The sequence below is a fragment of the Bombina bombina genome, unplaced genomic scaffold, assembly GCF_027579735.1.
Source record: "Bombina bombina isolate aBomBom1 unplaced genomic scaffold, aBomBom1.pri scaffold_391, whole genome shotgun sequence".
Lineage (NCBI taxonomy): Eukaryota > Metazoa > Chordata > Amphibia > Anura > Bombinatoridae > Bombina > Bombina bombina.
The window spans coordinates 326,573-346,522 of NW_026510691.1; the positions used below are offsets into that span (position 1 = coordinate 326,573).

At 38.9% G+C, this 19,950-nt stretch overlaps 1 protein-coding gene across 1 annotated transcript in view; it reads left to right on the forward strand.

The window, feature by feature from the left end:
* Positions 1-6,236: 6,236 nt before the first annotated feature.
* LOC128643318 (28S ribosomal protein S24-A, mitochondrial) overlaps positions 6,237-19,950 on the forward strand; it is a 29,259-nt gene continuing 15,545 nt past the window's right edge. The window contains exons 1-3 of the mRNA XM_053696254.1: positions 6,237-6,308; positions 13,653-13,730; positions 14,594-14,705. Coding sequence (XP_053552229.1) covers positions 6,270-6,308; positions 13,653-13,730; positions 14,594-14,705 — 229 coding nt within the window. The 5' untranslated portion in view covers positions 6,237-6,269. The remainder of the gene's footprint in view (positions 6,309-13,652; positions 13,731-14,593; positions 14,706-19,950) is intronic.

Here is a 19,950-nt window from a genome sequence, read left to right on the forward strand (position 1 = left end):
TGCGTGGCCACGCAGGCGCTATCAGAATCATTGAAGCTCTCTCCTGCTTGATTCTGGCAACCAGACGTGGGAGGAGAGGAAACGGTGGAAATACATAAGCCAGATTGAAGGACCAGGGCACTGCTAGAGCATCTATCAGTACCGCCTGGGGATCCCGGGACCTGGACCCGTAACGTGGAAGTTTGGCGTTCTGTCGGGACGCCATCAGATCCAATTCTGGTGTGCCCCATAGCTGAGTCAGCTGGGCAAATAGCTCCGGATGGAGCTCCCACTCCCCCTGATGAAAAGTCTGACGACTTAGAAATCCGCCTCCCAGTTCTCTACCCCTGGGATATGGATTCCTGAGAGATGGCAAGAGTGATCCTCCGCCCATCGGATAATTTTGGTTACCTCCATCATCGCTAGAGAACTCCGTGTTCCTCCTTGATGATTGATATAGGCTACAGTCGTGATGTTGTCCGACTGAAATCGGATGAATTTGGCCGCAGCTAGCTGAGGCCACGCCTGAAGCACATTGAATATCGCTCTCAGTACTAGAATGTTTATCGGGAGGAGAGATTCCTCCCGAGACCATAAGCCCTATGCTTTCAGGGATTTCCAGACTGCACCCCAGCCTAGCAGGCTGGCATCTGTCGTTACTATGAGCCACTCTGGCGGAAACATATTCCCTGAGACAGGTGGTCCTGAGACAACCACCAGAGAAGAGAATCTCTGGTCTCTTGGTTCAGATGCAGTTGAGGAGATAAATCTGCATAATCCACTGTTTGAGCATGCATAGTTGCAGTGGTCTGAGGTGTAGACGGGCATAAGGAACTATGTCCATTGCCACTACCATAAGTCCGATTACCTCCATACACTGAGCCACTAATGGCCGAGGAATGGAATGAAGAGCTCGGCAAGTGATTAAAAGTTTTGATTTTCTGACCTCTGTCAGAAATATTTTCATTTCTACCGAGTCTATCAGAGTCCCTAGGAAGGAAACTCTTGTGAGAGGGACGAGAGAACTCTTTTTTATGTTCACCTTCCACCCGTGAGATCTCAGAAAAGCCAACACGATGTCCGTGTGAGACTTGGCAAGCTGGAAAGTCGACGCCTGAATTAAGATGTCGTCTAGATAAGGCACCACTGCTATACCCCGCGGTCTTAGAACCACCAAAAGGGACCCTAGCACCTTTGTGAAAATTCTGGGAGCCGTGGCCAACCCGAAGGGAAGGGCCACAAACTGGTAATGCCTGTCCAGAAAGGCGAATCTGAGGAATTGATGATGATCTCTGTGAATAGGGATGTGTAGATACGCATCCTTTAAGTCCACGGTAGTCATATATTGACCCTCCTGGATCAGAGGAAGAATAGTCCGAATAGTCTCCATCTTGAAAGATGGTACTCTGAGGAATTTGTTTAGAATTTTGAGATCCAAGATTGGTCTGAAAGTTCCCTTCTTTTTTGGGAACCACAAACAGGTTGGAGTAAAAACCTAGCCCTTGTTCCGCTCTTGGAACTGGGCGAATCACTCCCATGGTATGTAGGTCTTCTACACAGCGTAAGAATCATCTATTGCAATATTTTTAAGTGCTAAAATATGCTCTTTATAATTTATAGACATATCAGTGCAAGTGGGACACATTCTAAGAAAGGGTTCCACAATGGCTTCTAAACACATAGAACAAGGATTCTCCTAGGTGTCAGACATGTTAAACAGGCTAGTAATGTAACAAGCAAGCTTGGAAAACACTTCAATCAAAGTAAATAACACTTTAAACAAAAACGGTACTGTGCCTTTAAGAGAAAAAAAAAGCTGCACAAACTCTGCAAAACAGTGTAAAAAAGCAGTAAACTCAACGAAATTTTTACAGTAACATCATAAAGCCTTAGTAACTTTGCACAACTATGCAAATAAACAATTAACCCCTTAATGTAAAAACCGGATTGAAAAAAACGGTAAAATAACGTTCAGCACCTTGCCACAGCTCTGCTGTGGCGCCTACCTGCCCTTTAGGAATGATTTGTGGGGGAAAAAACCTCTTTACAGCCCTCAAATACAGCAGGAATCTCTGGAGAAGTAGCTGGATGCTTCTGAGGTAAATAAACTGTGCAACTGAAAATAGGCCCCACCCACCTCACTCGATGTTATGGGGCCTAAAAAACACCACAGAGTGTTTCTTAAACTAGCCATGTGGGTTAATAACCCTTAAACAAGCCACAAAGACCCATTAAAGTCCCTCAAAAAACGTTTTATTTGTAATTAAACCAAAACGTTTTTTCCTATTAGTGTCACCAGTAACTAATGAGCCCTTTATGCAAGCTTGGATTCCTCTTTTACTGAATACAGCTTACCTTTCCCTCATGGGGATATTGCCAGCCTTTTCTAGAAATAACACAGTCTGTCTAGAAAAAAAATAGACTGAACATACCTTAATGCAGTTTAGCCTGAAAACTGTTCCCCCAACTGAAGTTTTCCTGTACTCTTCAGCCCTTGTGAGAACAGCAGTGGATCTAAGTTACAAAATGCTAAGATCATCATCCTCCTTGCAGAAATCTTCATCCCTTTTCTGCCAGAGAGTAAATAGTACACACCGGTACCATTTAAAATAACAAACTTTTGTCACCACACTCCTCTTTGCCCTTCCTAGCAGTTAAGCAGGCAGAGAGAATGACTGGGGTGGAGCTAAGGGAGGAGCTATATAGACAGCTCTGCTGTGGGTGCTCTCTCTGCCACTTCCTGTAGGGAAGGAGAATATCCCACAAGTATGGATGAATCCGTGGACTCGATACATCTTACGAGAGAAAACAGAATATCCACGACATTGATGACTCTTATTTATAAACACTCCGATGCTCATCGCTCCGTACTTGACGCACGTGTTTTTGACAGACTTTTTAATAAATAAGAGCGTCGTATGTGGATTTGCGGCAGCGATGTCTGGCGAGCGTATTGACTCCAGCAAATGCACCGAGATTGATGCTTTGATAAATCGGCCCCAATGTCGTCAGAAATGTCCACGTTGTAAAATAGTATCGGGCTAAAGGGATATATCTGGGAAAGCATCAGGGATCCTAGATAACGCTTCTGCCTTCTTATTGCTAGACCCAGGTCAATATGTAATGGCAAAATTAAATCTTTCAAAAAACAATGCCCAGCGACCTTTCTGGAATGAAGACGCGAAGTAGAATAAATATAATCTAGATTACAGTGATCTGTGAAAATAGTGAAAGGCTGATCAGAACCCTCCATTCTTCAAATGCACACTTAAAGGGACACTGAACCCAAATTTTTCTTTTGTGATTCAGATAGAGGGGCCCATTTATCAAGCTCCGTATGGAGCTTGAAGGGCCGTGTTTCTGGCGAGCCTTCAGACTCACCAGAAACACCAGTTATGAAGCAGCGGTCTAAAGACCGCTGCTCCATAACCTGTCTGCCTGCTCTGAGGAGGCGGACAGAGATTGCGTGAAATCCACCTGATCGAATACGATCCGGTTGATTGACACCCCCTGCTGGTGCAATACTGAATACAGTGAGCGTATTGCTCTCCGCATTCAGCAATGTCTGTCGGACATGATCCGCTGATCGGATCATGTCGGACAGACTTTTCATTAATAGGCCCCCATGTATGCAATTTTAAGCAACTTTCTAACTTACTCCTATTACCAATTTTTCTTCGTTCTCTTGCTATCTTTATTTGAAAAAGAAGGCATCTAAGCTAAGGAGCCAGCCAATTTTTGGTTAAAAACCCTTGACAGCACTTGTTTATTGGTAGGTGAATTTATATACCAATCAGCAAGAACAACCCAGGTTGTTCACCAAAAACAGGCCGGCATCTAAACTTACATTCTTGCTTTTCAAATAAAGATACCAAGAGAATTAAGAAAATGTGATAATAGGAGTAAATTAGAAAGTTGCATGTTCTATCTGAATCACAAAAGAAAACATTTGGGTTCAGTGTCCCTTTAAAGGCATATGAAACCCAAAATGTTTCTTTAATGATTCAGATAGAGCATGTGATTGTAAATAACTTTCAAATTTACTTATATTATAAGTTTTTCTTTGTTTTCTTGGTATCTTCTGTTGAAAAGAAGGGACGTTAACAGGAGCGGCCCATTTCTGGAGCACTATATTGCAGCAGTTTTGCAAGAATGTTAACCATTTGCAAGAGCATTAGTTCCTGCCACGTAGTGCTCCAGACACCTACCAAGGTATCTCTTCAACAAGAATATCTTGGGAACAAGCAAAATTGATAATAAAAGTAAATTAGAAACTTTTTTTTAAAATGGTACGCTCTGTCTGAATCAGTTCTCAGTCTCCCACATCACTATTCTCCTCAGCAGGTGACAAACATTGAGGAAAAAGACAATCATATGCATCAACAGCTACATTAGAGGAATGCACTTCCAAAAAGATGGGTCTCTAAACATCCAGGCGGATCGAAATTGGTGCTGATGTAAACACTCCATCAAATTTATCAAAAGATGTCTGCACCTCTGGTGTCCAGACAAAAAGAAGTTTGACTCCCAGCAAGTCGATTAATAGAGACACAAACTCCGGAAACAATTACGATAATTCCAGAATAACAGAAACTTTCTTAGACCCCATCCTAATATTGTCTGGAGAAAGGATGTAGCCAAAAAAATTCTACTGAAAACTGACTCTTTTCCAGCTTGGAAAACAGACAATTAGCTCTTAATTTTGATACTACAGACCGGACATGTGTCACATCTAAATCTTAATAGGATATCATCAAGCCGGTATATAAAAATAAAATTATCCAATAAGTCTCTGCACCAAGGTAGAGCATGCTGTGATCTGAGATGCCTCACAGAAAATGCAGCATGACTGCAGAAAGAACTGAACATATGCAGGAACTATTAACGCTTTTGCTTTGCACTGCTGATCCTCATCAGTCTGTTCTCTTTGAACTGTGCTGTGCTCTGGCTGTACTGTGTAAACGTTCCTTTACACAGTGCAGCCAGAGCAAATCTCTTTTGAAAAGAACAGCCAAATATGGAGCAGCGTTGCAAAGCAGCAGCACATTGATGACTGTCTCTCAGGGAATTTTTTTCAACCCCGCTCCCTATCCTTTCCTGCTCTGCAAAGCAGTGCCCTTGGTACTGCATAGTTGCCAACATTTAAAAAAAAATTCCAGGGACACTTTGCAGCAGAGCAAGCAAGCGGGTTACTGGAGTATTGACGACCTACTGTTCAACTGCTCCGCCCTCTCCGTTGTGCGATCAACACACCCATTTGATAGTAATAGTATAATTTAGACTTATCCATAGTTTATTATACAGATTACAGCACCAAGCTGTTACACCTACCCAGTCTCTGGAACACATTCTGGGCACATGGTTATTTTTACAACACAGCATCAAAATTAGAAAGACAAATAATATTTGAACCCATTCAATAATAATAATATTCCATTAGGAATGAATTATATTTAAATAATACACTATATCTATTTATCATCTATCTATCTGTATATATGTGTGTGTGTGTGTGTATATATATATATGCAAACAACAAATGTTGTGCAAAAGAGATTTTCAGGGACATTTCCAAGGACAAAAAAAATCCAGGGACATACAACAAAATCCAGGGACTGTCCCTGGAAATCAGGGACTGTTGGCAACTATGGTACTGGCAAATCTTCTGCCCAACACAGCCCCAATAATTTTAATTTTAGTTTAGTTTTGATTCATATATTTCTTACTTCCTAAATCCCCACTAGATAACTAGAGAGCAACGATTTGTAATTAAATTAATAGATATAACATATAAACATGTTTGAGAACATAGGAGGGGAGTGGGAAGCCATCAATCATTTGCTGACTCTTCCCTCAATTCTGTTACCCTAGGTCTGGTTGACCTATCTCAAAATTCAACCCCAAGATACAAGGCAAGTACACTTTTAAGTGGAAATTGCAAATATTATGAAACATAATAAGGAGAATCTAGCATAGAAAATGAATATTAGAATTATTGAAATACTTTACAAATCCAACTTTTTACATGTGGTACAATATTGCAAGATGCCCTGAACTAATACTACTGCAATCACTTTGTTTCCAAGGAAACAAAGTACCTCTCAAGTTCTTAACCATGATTTGGTTTGTTCCTATAACATCTCCACTCTTCACGTGAAACATCGCAGGTATCCGATTCCGAAGTGGATATAGCAGATGGGAGGCCACTAGAGGTCGCTGTCCACAATCTCGCGACTATATACTTAGCTAATGACAGCAGTAATACTACACAGAGTACGTCCCATTTTAAGATGGCGGCGCCCATGTGCAGGGAACTGGGACGACTGCAGGTAATTTGTGACATTATTTCGGTGCTTATGAGAGTGCCAGTTACTGTCGAGTAGAGTATCTAGAGCCTTTAGTATGTAGTAGAAAAGTATTAGAGATTGCGAAGAAAGGGATCAGTATTGGTGTTTGACAACAACTTTAACTTGTGTATAAGGTTAAGTTTACAGCCCAGTGCTAATTTATGGAATCTTCCCTAATAACAGCCTTAGACTCCTCAACATAAACCATTAAGGTCGCATTCATTAGTCATTTTATTTACCATTTATAGTCAGTGGACTTGACATCCAAAACGTCAGAGTAATGCGGGAGAGAGAGTTATAAATCATATATATAATGTCTTTGAAAATAAATCTTATTTAACAACTAGACTTTGCCTATTTGTACAGTATTCTAATTACGTTTATCTTACTGCTTGGAAATCCATATCTCCAATAATCTTCATTTTGACATATTTTTGTACACTTGAGCTGACGATATCAGACCGAACTCCTTTTGGGAGAACTATTCGTAATCACGTTTAGAAACAAAGCATTAATTGCATAGTTGCCAACATTTCAAAAAAAATTCCAGGGACACTTTGCAGCAGAGCAAGCAAGCGGGTTACTGGAGTATTGACGACCTACTGTTCAACTGCTCCGCCCACTCAGTTCTGCAATCAAAACAGACCCATTTGAAAATAATAGTATAATTTAGACTTATCCATGGTTTATTATACAGATTACAGCACCAAGCTCTTACACCTACCCAGTCTCTGGAACACATTCTGGGCATATGGTTATTTCTACAACACAGCATCAAAATTAGAAAGACAAATAATATGTGAACCCATTCAATAATAATAACAATATTCCATTAGGAATGAATTATATTTAAATAATACACTATATCGATTTATCATCTATCTATCTGTATATGTGTATGTGTGTGTGTGTGTATATATATATATATATATATATATATATATATATATATATATATATATATATATATATATATATATATATATATATATATATACACATATACTAGTCCTAAAGCCCGTTCACACGGGCCGGGTCTCTCTCTCTCTCTCTTTTCTCTTTTTCTCTTTCTCTCTCTTTCTTTCTCTATCTCTCTTTTTCTCTTTCTCTCTCTTTCTTTTTCTCTTTCTCTCTTTTTTTCTTTCTCTCTCTTTCTTTTTCTCTCTTTCTTTTTCTCTTTCTCTCTCTTTCTTTTTCTCTTTCTCTCTCTTTCTCTCTCTTTCTTTTTCTCTTTCTCTCTCTTTCTTTTTCTCTTTCTCTCTCTTTCTTTTTCTCTTTCTCTCTCTTTCTTTTTCTCTCTTTCTTTTTCTCTTTCTCTCTCTTTCTTTTTCTCTTTCTCTCTCTTTCTTTCTCTCTCTTTCTTTTTCTCTTTCTCTCTTTTTCTCTTTCTCTCTCTCTCTTTTTCTCTCTTTCTTTTTCTCTTTCTCTCTCTCTCTCTTTCTTTTTCTCTTTCTCTCTCTCTTTCTCTCTCTTTCTCTCTCTCTCTCTCTTTCTTTTTTTCTTTCTCTCTCTCTTTCTCTCTCTTTCTCTCTCTCTCTCTTTCTTTTTTTCTTTCTCTCTCTCTCTTTCTTTTTCTCTCTCTCTCTCTCTCTTTCTTTTTCTCTCTCTCCTGCTGTCGGGTGGGTGCGCGTGCGATCAGCTGCAAGAGTTTGTCTGAACTGCGCATGACGGCTTCAGACAAACTCTTGTCTTTTATAATATAGGATATGCAAACAACAAATGTTGTGCAAAGGAGATTTTCAGGGACATTTCCAGGGACAAAAAAAATCCAGGGACATACAACAAAATCCAGGGACTGTCCCTGGAAATTAGGGACTGTTGGCAACTATGTAATTGCTGCTTAAAGGGGCATATGTGTGCAATAAGCAAACTGCTCCTATTCATTAGTTTATTTTCTGATTGCACTATTGCTTGTGCTGAGGGGTAAAACACATCAGCCCTTGAGCTGCATTTACCACTAGTCTGTAAGCAAACCCATCAATTGAGCTAATGACCAGAGGCATATCTACAGCTGAACATGGCTGGTGATTGGTTGCTATGTAATATATTGTTGCCCTTGAGCTAACTTTTTAAAGTGAATGTCAACTTTCATGATAAAGTGCCTTTTAAAAAAAAAAAAAAAAACAAAAAAAAAAAAACTACATTTTGCATCAGGTTTTACAAATACCTTCATCTCCTGAAACGCTAGATCGCCGATCCCCCGCCTGCAGGTCCTTTGTACTTTGTCAGCAATGATGAAACTGCCTTCCTCCAATCACGGCTTCCACCACCCCATCCATCTGGTGAGGCCATGCCGTGATTAGAGGATTTCGTCATTGCTGTGTAAGCACAGCAGGAAGAAGCAGGCGGGGGGATCGGCGATCCAGCGTTTCAGGAGAAGGTAAGTATTTGTAAAATCCGGTGCAATTTAAACTTTCATTAATTAAAGTGAGCCTGTTTTTAATAGTTTTTTTTTTTTTAAAAACTGGTTACTTTATCATGAAAGTTGACATTCACTTTAACTGTGGGTTTAACTCCTTTGTAGTCATTATAGACATAAATCATTCTTTTATTAAACTGCTGCTTGCATATAACGTATGTTTTTTTTTTTTTTCTTCCCTATCTCACATCTATGTACTTTTTAACAAACAAAAACTCCACAGCACCTTATATGTAACACAATTTATTATGCTTCTTCTCACATGGAGTTACAAAAGTGTTTCAGCAACATTTCGGGAGGTTATCCCTTAATCGTGCTAATGGGCCTCATCTATTAGATGCACTTTATAGGCCTTCACATTAAAGTGAATGAAAATTTTCAATTAGTTTTTGCTCAATACTAATTCACGAACACATGTTTAGTTAAGCTCCATATTTTTTCTTTTATACATTCGTTTTTTAATATTATTATATTTTATATTGTAACTTATCTCCGTTTTTCATCACAACTCCTCCCATCCTGTACTTCCTTGATTTCCGGTCCCACACGCTCTATTTCGTACCTCGGAAGCGCATCCCCGTGGAGTCCTCAATTTGCGCATGCGTGTCAAAATCTGTTGTGAATATGCGCATGCGTTCCAGAAGCCAGACGCAATCACTATCGGCATCACTATTTCCACTGTGGACGCGCATTGCTTCAGAATAGCTCTTGGACTTGCGAACGCACGTGCAGATGTATTGCGTTACGTTGCACAAAAGGGGTTGAACGACCCAGGGGGGAAAAGCGGATTAGAAGATGGCAATGTCAATCAGTTGAGAAATGAGGGACAAAATAGCGGGCGGAGGAATCACGGCTACAAAAATTAGGTAAATAACTATATATTTGGATTTTGGATGCGAATTAAAAAAAAAAAAAGATGAATTAAAGTCCACATTATTTATTTGGCTGCACAATATGACGATGAGCGATACTCTTGACTTTACATGCACTTTAACCCATTCAATGCTCATACAAAATATCTTACAAAGCTTACTAATGCCACCTAGTGGTTACATATCATATTATTACAATGAGTATAAATGTGAATATAAAAACAATAATACATTTTACCTATGTACATTAAAGAGAGAAAATATCATCCTGTCCACTATTCTTTCATTTTATTATATATACAAACTACAGAAATACCTTTTAGGTCAAGCTCTCTTTTAATCCCTTTTGGCATTAATGCTTCCAATTTATGAACCCAAAAGGACTCTCTTTGCTTTAGTATTAGTTCTCTTTGTATCTAGAATGGCCAAAGGCCCCTATTTTTTATACAGTGCCAAAGGTCCACAAAAACCTGACTGAACCACCTGGGCGGCCTATTGTGGCAGGAATAGAGTCAGTATTCACTCATATCGCTACATATTTGGATAAGGTCCTACAGCCAGAAGTGCTTAAAATCACTTCTTATATCAGGGATACTGGAGATTTTATTGAAAAGCTAAAGAATGTACCTTTGCAAATTGCTAAGTGTATCCTGTATACCCTTGATGTAAGCAGTCTATACACAGTAATAAACCATAAGAGTGGCATAGAAGCCAGTATTTTGGCCCTTAGAAATTCAGCCCTTTTATAATGAAATACAGATACAAGTCTTTGAAAATTTGTTAAAGGGACAGTCAACACCAGAATTTTTGTTGTTTTAAAAGATCGATAATCTCTTAATTACCAATTCCCCAGTTTTGCATAACCAACACAGTTATAATTATACACGTTTTACCTCTGTTATTACCTTATATCTAAGCCTCAGCAGACTGCCCCCAGTTCTTTTGACAGACTTGCATTTTAGCCAAACTATCAAAATGCATTTAGATTAGAGGCGGTCTTCAAGGTCTAAGAAATTTAGCGTATGAACCTCCTAGGTTTAGCTTTCAACTAAGAATATGAAAAGAAAAAAACACAATTGGTGATAAAAGTAAATTGGAAAGTTGTTTAAAATTACATGCCCTATTTAAAACATGAAAGTTTTTTTATTTTTGGACTTGACTATCCCTTTTAAGAATAGTATTGTACAACAATTACTTTTTGTTTCAGGATGAGTGGTAACTTCAGACAAGGGGTACTGCCATGGGGTCCAACGTGGCCCCATCATACGCCAATATGTTCATGAGCAGAGTCGAAGAGAAATTTGTATATGAGAATAGTTTGTTCTTGAAGTATGGGACATAATGGTGACGCTTCATAGATGACATATTTGGCGTGTGGTGGGGTGATGTTGGTACCCTGTTGTCTTTTGTGGAACAATTGAATCAAGCAGTCAATGGCCTGAAATTTACACTTAGTTTTAGTGAAGAAAAAGTGGTGTTTCTGGATACAGTTGTATATAAGAATGAAAGTACCTGTGGCCTTAATATTGATATACACAGGAAAGTGACAGAAATACCTTGTTAAGGTATGAAAGCTTTCACCACAGTGCCCTGAGGAGTTCTCTCCCTCAAAGTCAGCTTTAAAAAAGAATAGTTAATGAGAATTCCCTAGTGAACTGTAGATTAAAGGAAATAGAACAATTCCGAGAGAGGGGTTACCCTATAAAATGAATTGAGTGAAATTGAAATGATGATGGGATAATTATCCCTAAAAACACACAGGAGAAACAGAGGGTAGTATGTGTCACCCAATATAATCCCAAAAGTAAAGAAATTAGTAGTATCATCACTAAACATTGGCATGTTTTAAAAAATTGCAATTCTAGTATTAAATCTTTTCAAAAACCACCCATGATGGCATATCGCAGGGTCCCCAATTTAGGTGACCTTTTGGTAAGAAATTACTTGGGAATTTCAAAGAATCAGAGGTTTATTACTACTAAAAGTTATAGCACTTCCCCATGTTTGGGTTGTGTTAGCTGCAGTGCAGTTATTAAAGGGGCAGACTACCAACATCCACAAACTGGAAAGAAGTTTGGTATAAGAAATTACTATACGTGTGACTCTTCCTATGTCCTTTGCCTCATTAAATGCCCATGCTCTAAAATATACATTGGCGAGATGACAAGGCAGGTATGAGATTGGATGAGTCAACACAGATCTAACATTAGATGTAAGGAACAAGGATAGGGAAGCCCCAGTATCATATCATTTCTTAGAGGCCGGCCACAACATTAGCCAAATGAGGTGGCAAATTGATGGTGTAGCTAGGCTAAGAAGGGGTGAAAACAGAGAGCTAATACTAAAGCAAAAATAGTCCTTTTGGGTTCATAAATTGAATGCATTGATGCCAAAAGGGATTGATAGAGAGCTTGACCTAAAGGTATTTCTGTATTTTGTATATATAATAAATTTAAAGAATAGTGGACAGGATATTTTCTATCTTTAATGTGCGTAGGTAAATGTTTTATTTTTATATTCACATTTATACTCATTGTAATAATATGATATGTAACCGCTAGGTGGCATTAGTAAGCTGTAAGATATTTTGTATGAGCATTGACTGGGTTAATGTGAAGGCCTATAAAGTGCATCTAACAGATGAGGCCCATTAGCATGATTAAGGGATAACCTCCCGAAACGTTGCTGAAACACTTTTGTACCTCTATGTGAGAAGAAGCATAATAAATTGTGTTACTTATAATGTGCTGTGGAGTTTTTGTTTGTTGGAGTTTCAAGGGGTTAACAGTCCTCCTTTTTCCACGTGCACCTGAAACTCTACCTAGGTGCTGTACACTTTTCTTGTATGCAGTTTATATACCGTACTTTTAAATGCAAACAAGCCCAACATGATGTTGTGGTGCTCTATAATTTGTAAGATTAATGTAAGGTAAAAAAAACTATTAGGCTACTGGGTACAAGTACATTAGCATGGTTACTAGTCACTTATTTTTCATCCTCTGCCTGAAGCTGTCTTCAAAACCGTTGCTCTGTTTTAACCCTTTAAATTTGACAGACTGTCAAGCTCTATCTCTTTGTATTAGGGGCTGCCATCTTGGAGCACAGGTATTCTGACACTGTGTGACATAAGCAGTATGCATTTACAGATCAGATCAAATGATCTTAAAGGGATATAAAAGTCATATAAATGTTGCACAGTTGCTTCCATATAATTATCTACTTATACCCTGTAAAGAGATGTGCTGAGCAGGGTACAGAGGGAGTTCAACCTTTAAGGGATACTGAACATGATTCGTATAGAGCATGCAATTTGAAGCAACTTTCTTATTTACTCCTATTCATTTTTCTTCATTCTCTTGGTATCTTTATTTGGAAAAGCAGGGTAGCACTTGCTGATTGGTGGGTACATTTAGCCACCAATCAGCAAGCTGTGCACAGGTGCTGAATCAAAGATAGGCATGCTTCTTACATGCCTGCTTTTTCAAATAAAGATACCAAGAGAACAAAGAAAAAAATAACAGGCGTAAATTAGAAAGTTGCTTAAAATTGCCTGGTCTATCTGAATCATGAAAGAAAAAAATTGGGTTCAGTGTCCCTTTAATGTTGCAGCAACACCCCTGCTGCAGTTAGACACATTACTAAGGACTCTCATTTTGTTAATTGGACAAGGTTACAGTGACTGCAGCAGAAATACTGTTTCATCATGTCATGGGTTGGGATAGGTTTAACCTCTTTAATGCCCGTAGATGACATGCACTCCTCCCTTGCATCATGATCACTACCTAATTATTATGACCTGAACCCAGACAGATTGATGTAGTTTTGAAGTAGAAAAGGAATCCGCTCATTCTGGTGTTTCTTTCACGATTTTCCCCACTGTGCAGCCCCCATCCTTCTTGGATTGATTACGACAAATGTCTAATCAGATCATGCTCATAAATTAATGACTTTAGCAAATGGGGGGAAAAAAAACTTGTATGTAGAAATGTCTTGGCGTTGTCACTAACTTTTTATTTTTATTTATTTATTTTTAAGCTATTACTTCAACGCATCAATACTTTGCAACTGTATTCTCCAAGCCGCTGTATTCAGACAACGTCAGTCTGCCTTAAGGTATATGAATCGTCATATTTCTAATCTATTAACTGACACTTCTGGTTAAAATTACTCAAACCATCATGAAGAAAAAAAAAAAGAAATTGTTGTGCTACATTTACACAGTATAGTTGTAAGACGTTTCTCGTATACACAAATGTGCTTAATAAGACACACCTCTTGCGTTCGTGTAAATATGGTGTTTGTCCCATGTTCCCTAATAGCCCAAAAAATGCAAATTCTGTAACGTGCCAGTGCCGCATAGCTGCTGTAGGCACATTTTGCTTTTTGGTCTCTACGGAGTGCGAGGTAAAGCACATTTGTTTCCACAAAATTAAGAGCTGTTTTAGGCCCCATTTAACTATTATGTCGGATATTCTGTCATTCTTCTTTTTTTTTTTTTTTTTTTTAAAGGAACATGGAAAACGGAATTAAACTTTGTTTACAATTTTAAAAAATAAATTTTAAAAAAATCCATCAGTTTATAACCATGCCATGCATATACAGGTCTATTCTCAAACCCAGCTCAGTATGCTCTTGTGGTAAGAAGCCAAGTTTCAACAAAGGATACAAAGATAAAGAAGTCAGATTTTGTTTGTTTTTAATTGTGTGCACTGTCTAAATCGGACATCCTCAAACATATCAGCTGGCTGAGCATCATGGGAAATGTAGTTCCAAAACCTCTGGAGGGCCAAGTTTGAGGATGTCTGGTCTAAATCATGAAAGTTTAATCTAGAACCTTTAATAAACTTTACATATCAGTATAGCATGTGTCTATTTAAAATTCTTAGCCATTAGTTGTGTGAAAAGCACTCTGATTATTGAACTGTCATCTGAGAGTATTGGGTCTTTTTATCTCTTATCTGGTTTTATTGATCTAGAACCGAGCTGCCCGTGTGAAAGTTGGGAAAGGTGACAAACCAGTGACATATGAAGAGGCACATCCTCCTCACTACATAGCACATAGAAAGGGGTGGTTGTCCCAACACACAAGTGAGTCACTTATTAATAACCAGTTGATCACAGTTTTGTATTTTGATATGATTTGAAGGTCATTTTAATTGTAATAATAAATAAAGCAGCTTCAACTACTACATCTGTTTTGCATTATGCTGAAATAGGTTCTATTTCTGTTATTCTTTTTGTTTTTTAATTTTCAAAGTTTTATTGAGCAGAGATGAAACATACAAAATCTTTCATTAGCAAAAAATTAAGGAAGTCTAAAATAACTGTATTCTTCCAAAGGTAGAATAGATTTCACCTGTTCAAACCACATGCCAATGATGGGGACGTCCTTGGGATTTATAATTTCGGGCAATTAAGATTTTGCCCACGTTCAATACAAATTGGGATAGTTTGAGACATAACTTGCAATTATGCTTAGATGGCAAGTTCAGTAGGGCATTAGCAGAGAATAGAGAAAAATCGTATACTTGAAATATTTTCAAAAAGTTCTCAACATTTTTTGAGAAAGGTATAACTGCTTATAGCTCCACCAAAGCAGTGTACTCACTTCGCCACAGCCCCCCAATCATCTCTTTCTATCTTTTACACCAGCAATAATTTTTTATGCTGATTCACATAGTAACAGTCATCAATAATACATTATGGGCCAGATTACGAGTGAAGCTGTATTTAAAGCTCGCGCGTTATCTCCACTAGAAGTAAGCTTTTTGCACGAATCAGGTAGTGATTGTATTACAAGTTGAAAGCAAAACGTTTTCGCTCTGAGCTAACCTGATGTTCTCAAAAAGCCGAAGTTACTGTGTTTCCCCGAAAGTAAGACATCCCCCGAAAATAAGACCTACTTACAGTTTTGCCTCTTGCTGAACTATAAGGCCTCCCCCCGAAAATAAGGCCCAGCCGGAGCAGACAGGAAGTGCGAGGTCTCTTTTAATCAGAGAGCCCGCGCTGCCGCCAGGACAAGCTGCTGCTTGCTCTGCCCTGACGGAGTCTGACTCACAATTAGACAGTGAGTCGTGCGGGGCAGGAGTCGGGCACATTGTGTGGACACACAGGGGTGACAGAGGTAGGGGGGAAATGTCTGATAAAGGGGTGGGGGGATCACTTAAAATGACAGGTGGAATCACTTAAAATGACAGAGGAGGATCAGAGGGGGGAATCAAAATGACACAGGAGGACTACATTTCCTACCGTACCGTATACAGGCAATACATTTCCTTTTTTTTGTTCAACAATAAATGTGTACCGTATTCTTCTTCATGAAAAAATAAGACATCCCCTGAAAATAAGACCTAGCGCATATTTGGGAGCAAAAATTAATATAAGACACTGTCTTATTTTTGGGGAAACAGGGTAGAATAACGCGACCATGTTAACATATTCCCCCATAGAATGGAGCAAAAAAAGTGGAGGGAAAACGTAACACCCAACTTGCCATCTCAAGTGCGCTAACCCGACGTGAAAATGATGAATATTTCACATAGCAGAATATGTTCTATTTATTCATAAATACATATTTCTACGTATATCTGATGGTATTTTGTGTATATATATATATATATATATATATATATATATATACATACATACATACATCCGCCCTCCTGGGTCAACCACCTGAGCTTACATTCAAAGCATATACAGGACAATAAACTGAAGTCTCAGGATTTTTCAAAATTGCCAAGTTTAATTGACGTTTTGGGGATATATCTCCCCTTCTCCAGAACAAACAAAAGATGTGAAACACCCTCTTAAATAAGGCAAACAAAAAACATAATTTATGTAAGAACTTACCTGATAAATTCATTTCTTTCATATTAACAAGAGTCCATGAGCTAGTGACGTATGGGATATACATTCCTACCAGGAGGGGCAAAGTTTCCCAAACCTTAAAATGCCTATAAATACACCCCTCACCACACCCACAAATCAGTTTAACGAATAGCCAAGAAGTGGGGTGATAAGAAAAAGTGCGAAGCATATAAAATAAGGAATTGGAATAATTGTGCTTTATACAAAAAAATCATAACCACCACAAAAAAGGGTGGGCCTCATGGACTCTTGTTAATATGAAAGAAATGAATTTATCAGGTAAGTTCTTACATAAATTATGTTTTCTTTCATGTAATTAACAAGAGTCCATGAGCTAGTGACGTATGGGATAATGACTACCCCAAGATGTGGATCTTTCCACACAAGAGTCACTAGAGAGGGAGGGATAAAATAAAGACAGCCAATTCCTGCTGAAAATAATCCACACCCAAAATAAAGTTTAACAAAAAACATAAGCAGAAGATTCAAACTGAAACCGCTGCCTGAAGAACTTTTCTACCAAAAACTGCTTCAGAAGAAGAAAATACATCAAAATGGTAGAATTTAGTAAAAGTATGCAAAGAAGACCAAGTTGCTGCTTTGCAGATCTGGTCAACCGAAGCTTCATTCCTAAACGCCCAGGAAGTAGATACTGACCTAGTAGAATGAGCTGTAATTCTTTGAGGCGGAGTTTTACCCGACTCAACATAGGCAAGATGAATTAAAGATTTCAACCAAGATGCCAAAGAAATGGCAGAAGCTTTCTGGCCTTTCCTAGAACCGGAAAAGATAACAAATAGACTAGAAGTCTTACGGAAAGATTTCGTAGCTTCAACATAATATTTCAAAGCTCTAACAACATCCAAAGAATGCAATGATTTCTCCTTAGAATTCTTAGGATTAGGACATAATGAAGGAACCACAATTTCTCTACTAATGTTGTTGGAATTCACAACTTTAGGTAAAAATTCAAAAGAAGTTCGCAACACCGCCTTATCCTGATGAAAAATCAGAAAAGGAGACTCACACGAAAGAGCAGATAATTCAGAAACTCTTCTAGCAGAAGAGATGGCCAAAAGGAACAAAACTTTCCAAGAAAGTAATTTAATGTCCAATGAATGCATAGGTTCAAACGGAGGAGCTTGAAGAGCTCCCAGAACCAAATTCAAACTCCAAGGAGGAGAAATTGACTTAATGACAGGTTTTATACGTACCAAAGCTTGTACAAAACAATGAATATCAGGAAGAATAGCAATCTTTCTGTGAAAAAGAACAGAAAGAGCAGAGATTTGTCCTTTCAAAGAACTTGCGGACAAACCCTTATCCAAACCATCCTGAAGAAATTGTAAAATTCTCGGTATTCTAAAAGAATGCCAAGAAAAATGATGAGAAAGACACCATGAAATATAAGTCTTCCAGACTCTATAATATATCTCTCGAGATACAGATTTACGAGCCTGTAACATAGTATTAATCACGGAGTCAGAGAAACCTCTATGACCAAGAATCAAGCGTTCAATCTCCATACCTTTAAATTTAAGGATTTCAGATCCGGATGGAAAAAAGGACCTTGTGACAGAAGGTCTGGTCTTAACGGAAGAGTCCATGGCTGGCAAGATGCCATCCGGACAAGATCCGCATACCAAAACCTGTGAGGCCATGCCGGAGCTATTAGCAGAACAAACGAGCATTCCCTCAGAATCTTGGAGATTACTCTTGGAAGAAGAACTAGAGGCGGAAAGATATAGGCAGGATGATACTTCCAAGGAAGTGATAATGCATCCACTGCCTCCGCCTGAGGATCCCGGGATCTGGACAGATACCTGGGAAGTTTCTTGTTTAGATGAGAGGCCATCAGATCTATCTCTGGGAGCCCCCACAATTGAACAATCTGAAGAAATACCTCTGGGTGAAGAGACCATTCGCCCGGATGCAACGTTTGGCGACTGAGATAATCCGCTTCCCAATTGTCTACACCTGGGATATGAACCGCAGAGATTAGACAGGAGCTGGATTCCGCCCAAACCAAAATTCGAGATACTTCTTTCATAGCCAGAGGACTGTGAGTCCCTCCTTGATGATTGATGTATGCCACAGTTGTGACATTGTCTGTCTGAAAACAAATGAACGATTCTCTCTTCAGAAGAGGCCAAAACTGAAGAGCTCTGAAAATTGCACGGAGTTCCAAAATATTGATTGGTAATCTCACCTCCTGAGATTCCCAAACTCCTTGTGCCGTCAGAGATCCCCACACAGCTCCCCAACCTGTGAGACTTGCATCTGTTGAAATTACAGTCCAGGTCGGAAGAACAAAAGAAGCCCCCTGAATTAAACGATGGTGATTTGTCCACCACGTTAGAGAGTGTCGAACAATCGGTTTTAAAGATATTAATTGAGATATCTTCGTGTAATCCCTGCACCATTGGTTCAGCATACAGAGCTGAAGAGGTCGCATGTGAAAACGAGCAAAGGGGATCGCGTCCGATGCAGCAGTCATAAGACCTAGAATTTCCATGCATAAGGCTACCGAAGGGAATGATTGTGACTGAAGGTTTCGACAAGCTGTAATCAATTTTAGACGTCTCTTGTCTGTTAAAGACAGAGTCATGGACACTGAATCTATCTGGAAACCCAGAAAGGTTACCCTTGTTTGAGGAATCAAAGAACTTTTTGGTAAATTGATCCTCCAACCATGATCTTGAAGAAACAACACAAGTCGATTCGTATGAGACTCTGCTAAATGTAAAGACGGAGCAAGTACCAAGATATCGTCCAAATAAGGAAATACCACAATACCCTGTTCTCTGATTACAGACAGAAGGGCACCGAGAATCTTTGTGAAAATTCTTGGAGCTGTAGCAAGGCCAAACGGTAGAGCCACAAATTGGTAATGCTTGTCTAGAAAAGAGAATCTCAGGAACTGATAATGATCTGGATGAATCGGAATATGCAGATATGCATCCTGTAAATCTATTGTGGACATATAATTCCCTTGCTGAACAAAAGGCAATATAGTCCTTACAGTTACCATCTTGAACGTTGGTATCCTTACATAACGATTCAATAATTTTAGATCCAGAACTGGTCTGAAGGAATTCTCCTTCTTTGGTACAATGAAGAGATTTGAATAAAACCCCATCCCCTGTTCCGGAACTGGAACTGGCATAATTACTCCAGCCAACTCTAGATCTGAAACACAATTCAGAAATGCTTGAGCTTTCACTGGATTTACTGGGACATGGGAAAGAAAAAATCTCTTTGCAGGAGGTCTCATCTTGAAACCAATTCTGTACCCTTCTGAAACAATGTTCTGAATCCAAAGATTGTGAACAGATTTGATCCAAATTTCTTTGAAAAAACGTAACCTGCCCCCTACCAGCTGAACTGGAATGAGGGCCGTACCTTCATGTGAACTTAGAAGCAGGCTTTGCCTTTCTAGCAGGCTTGGATTTATTCCAGACTG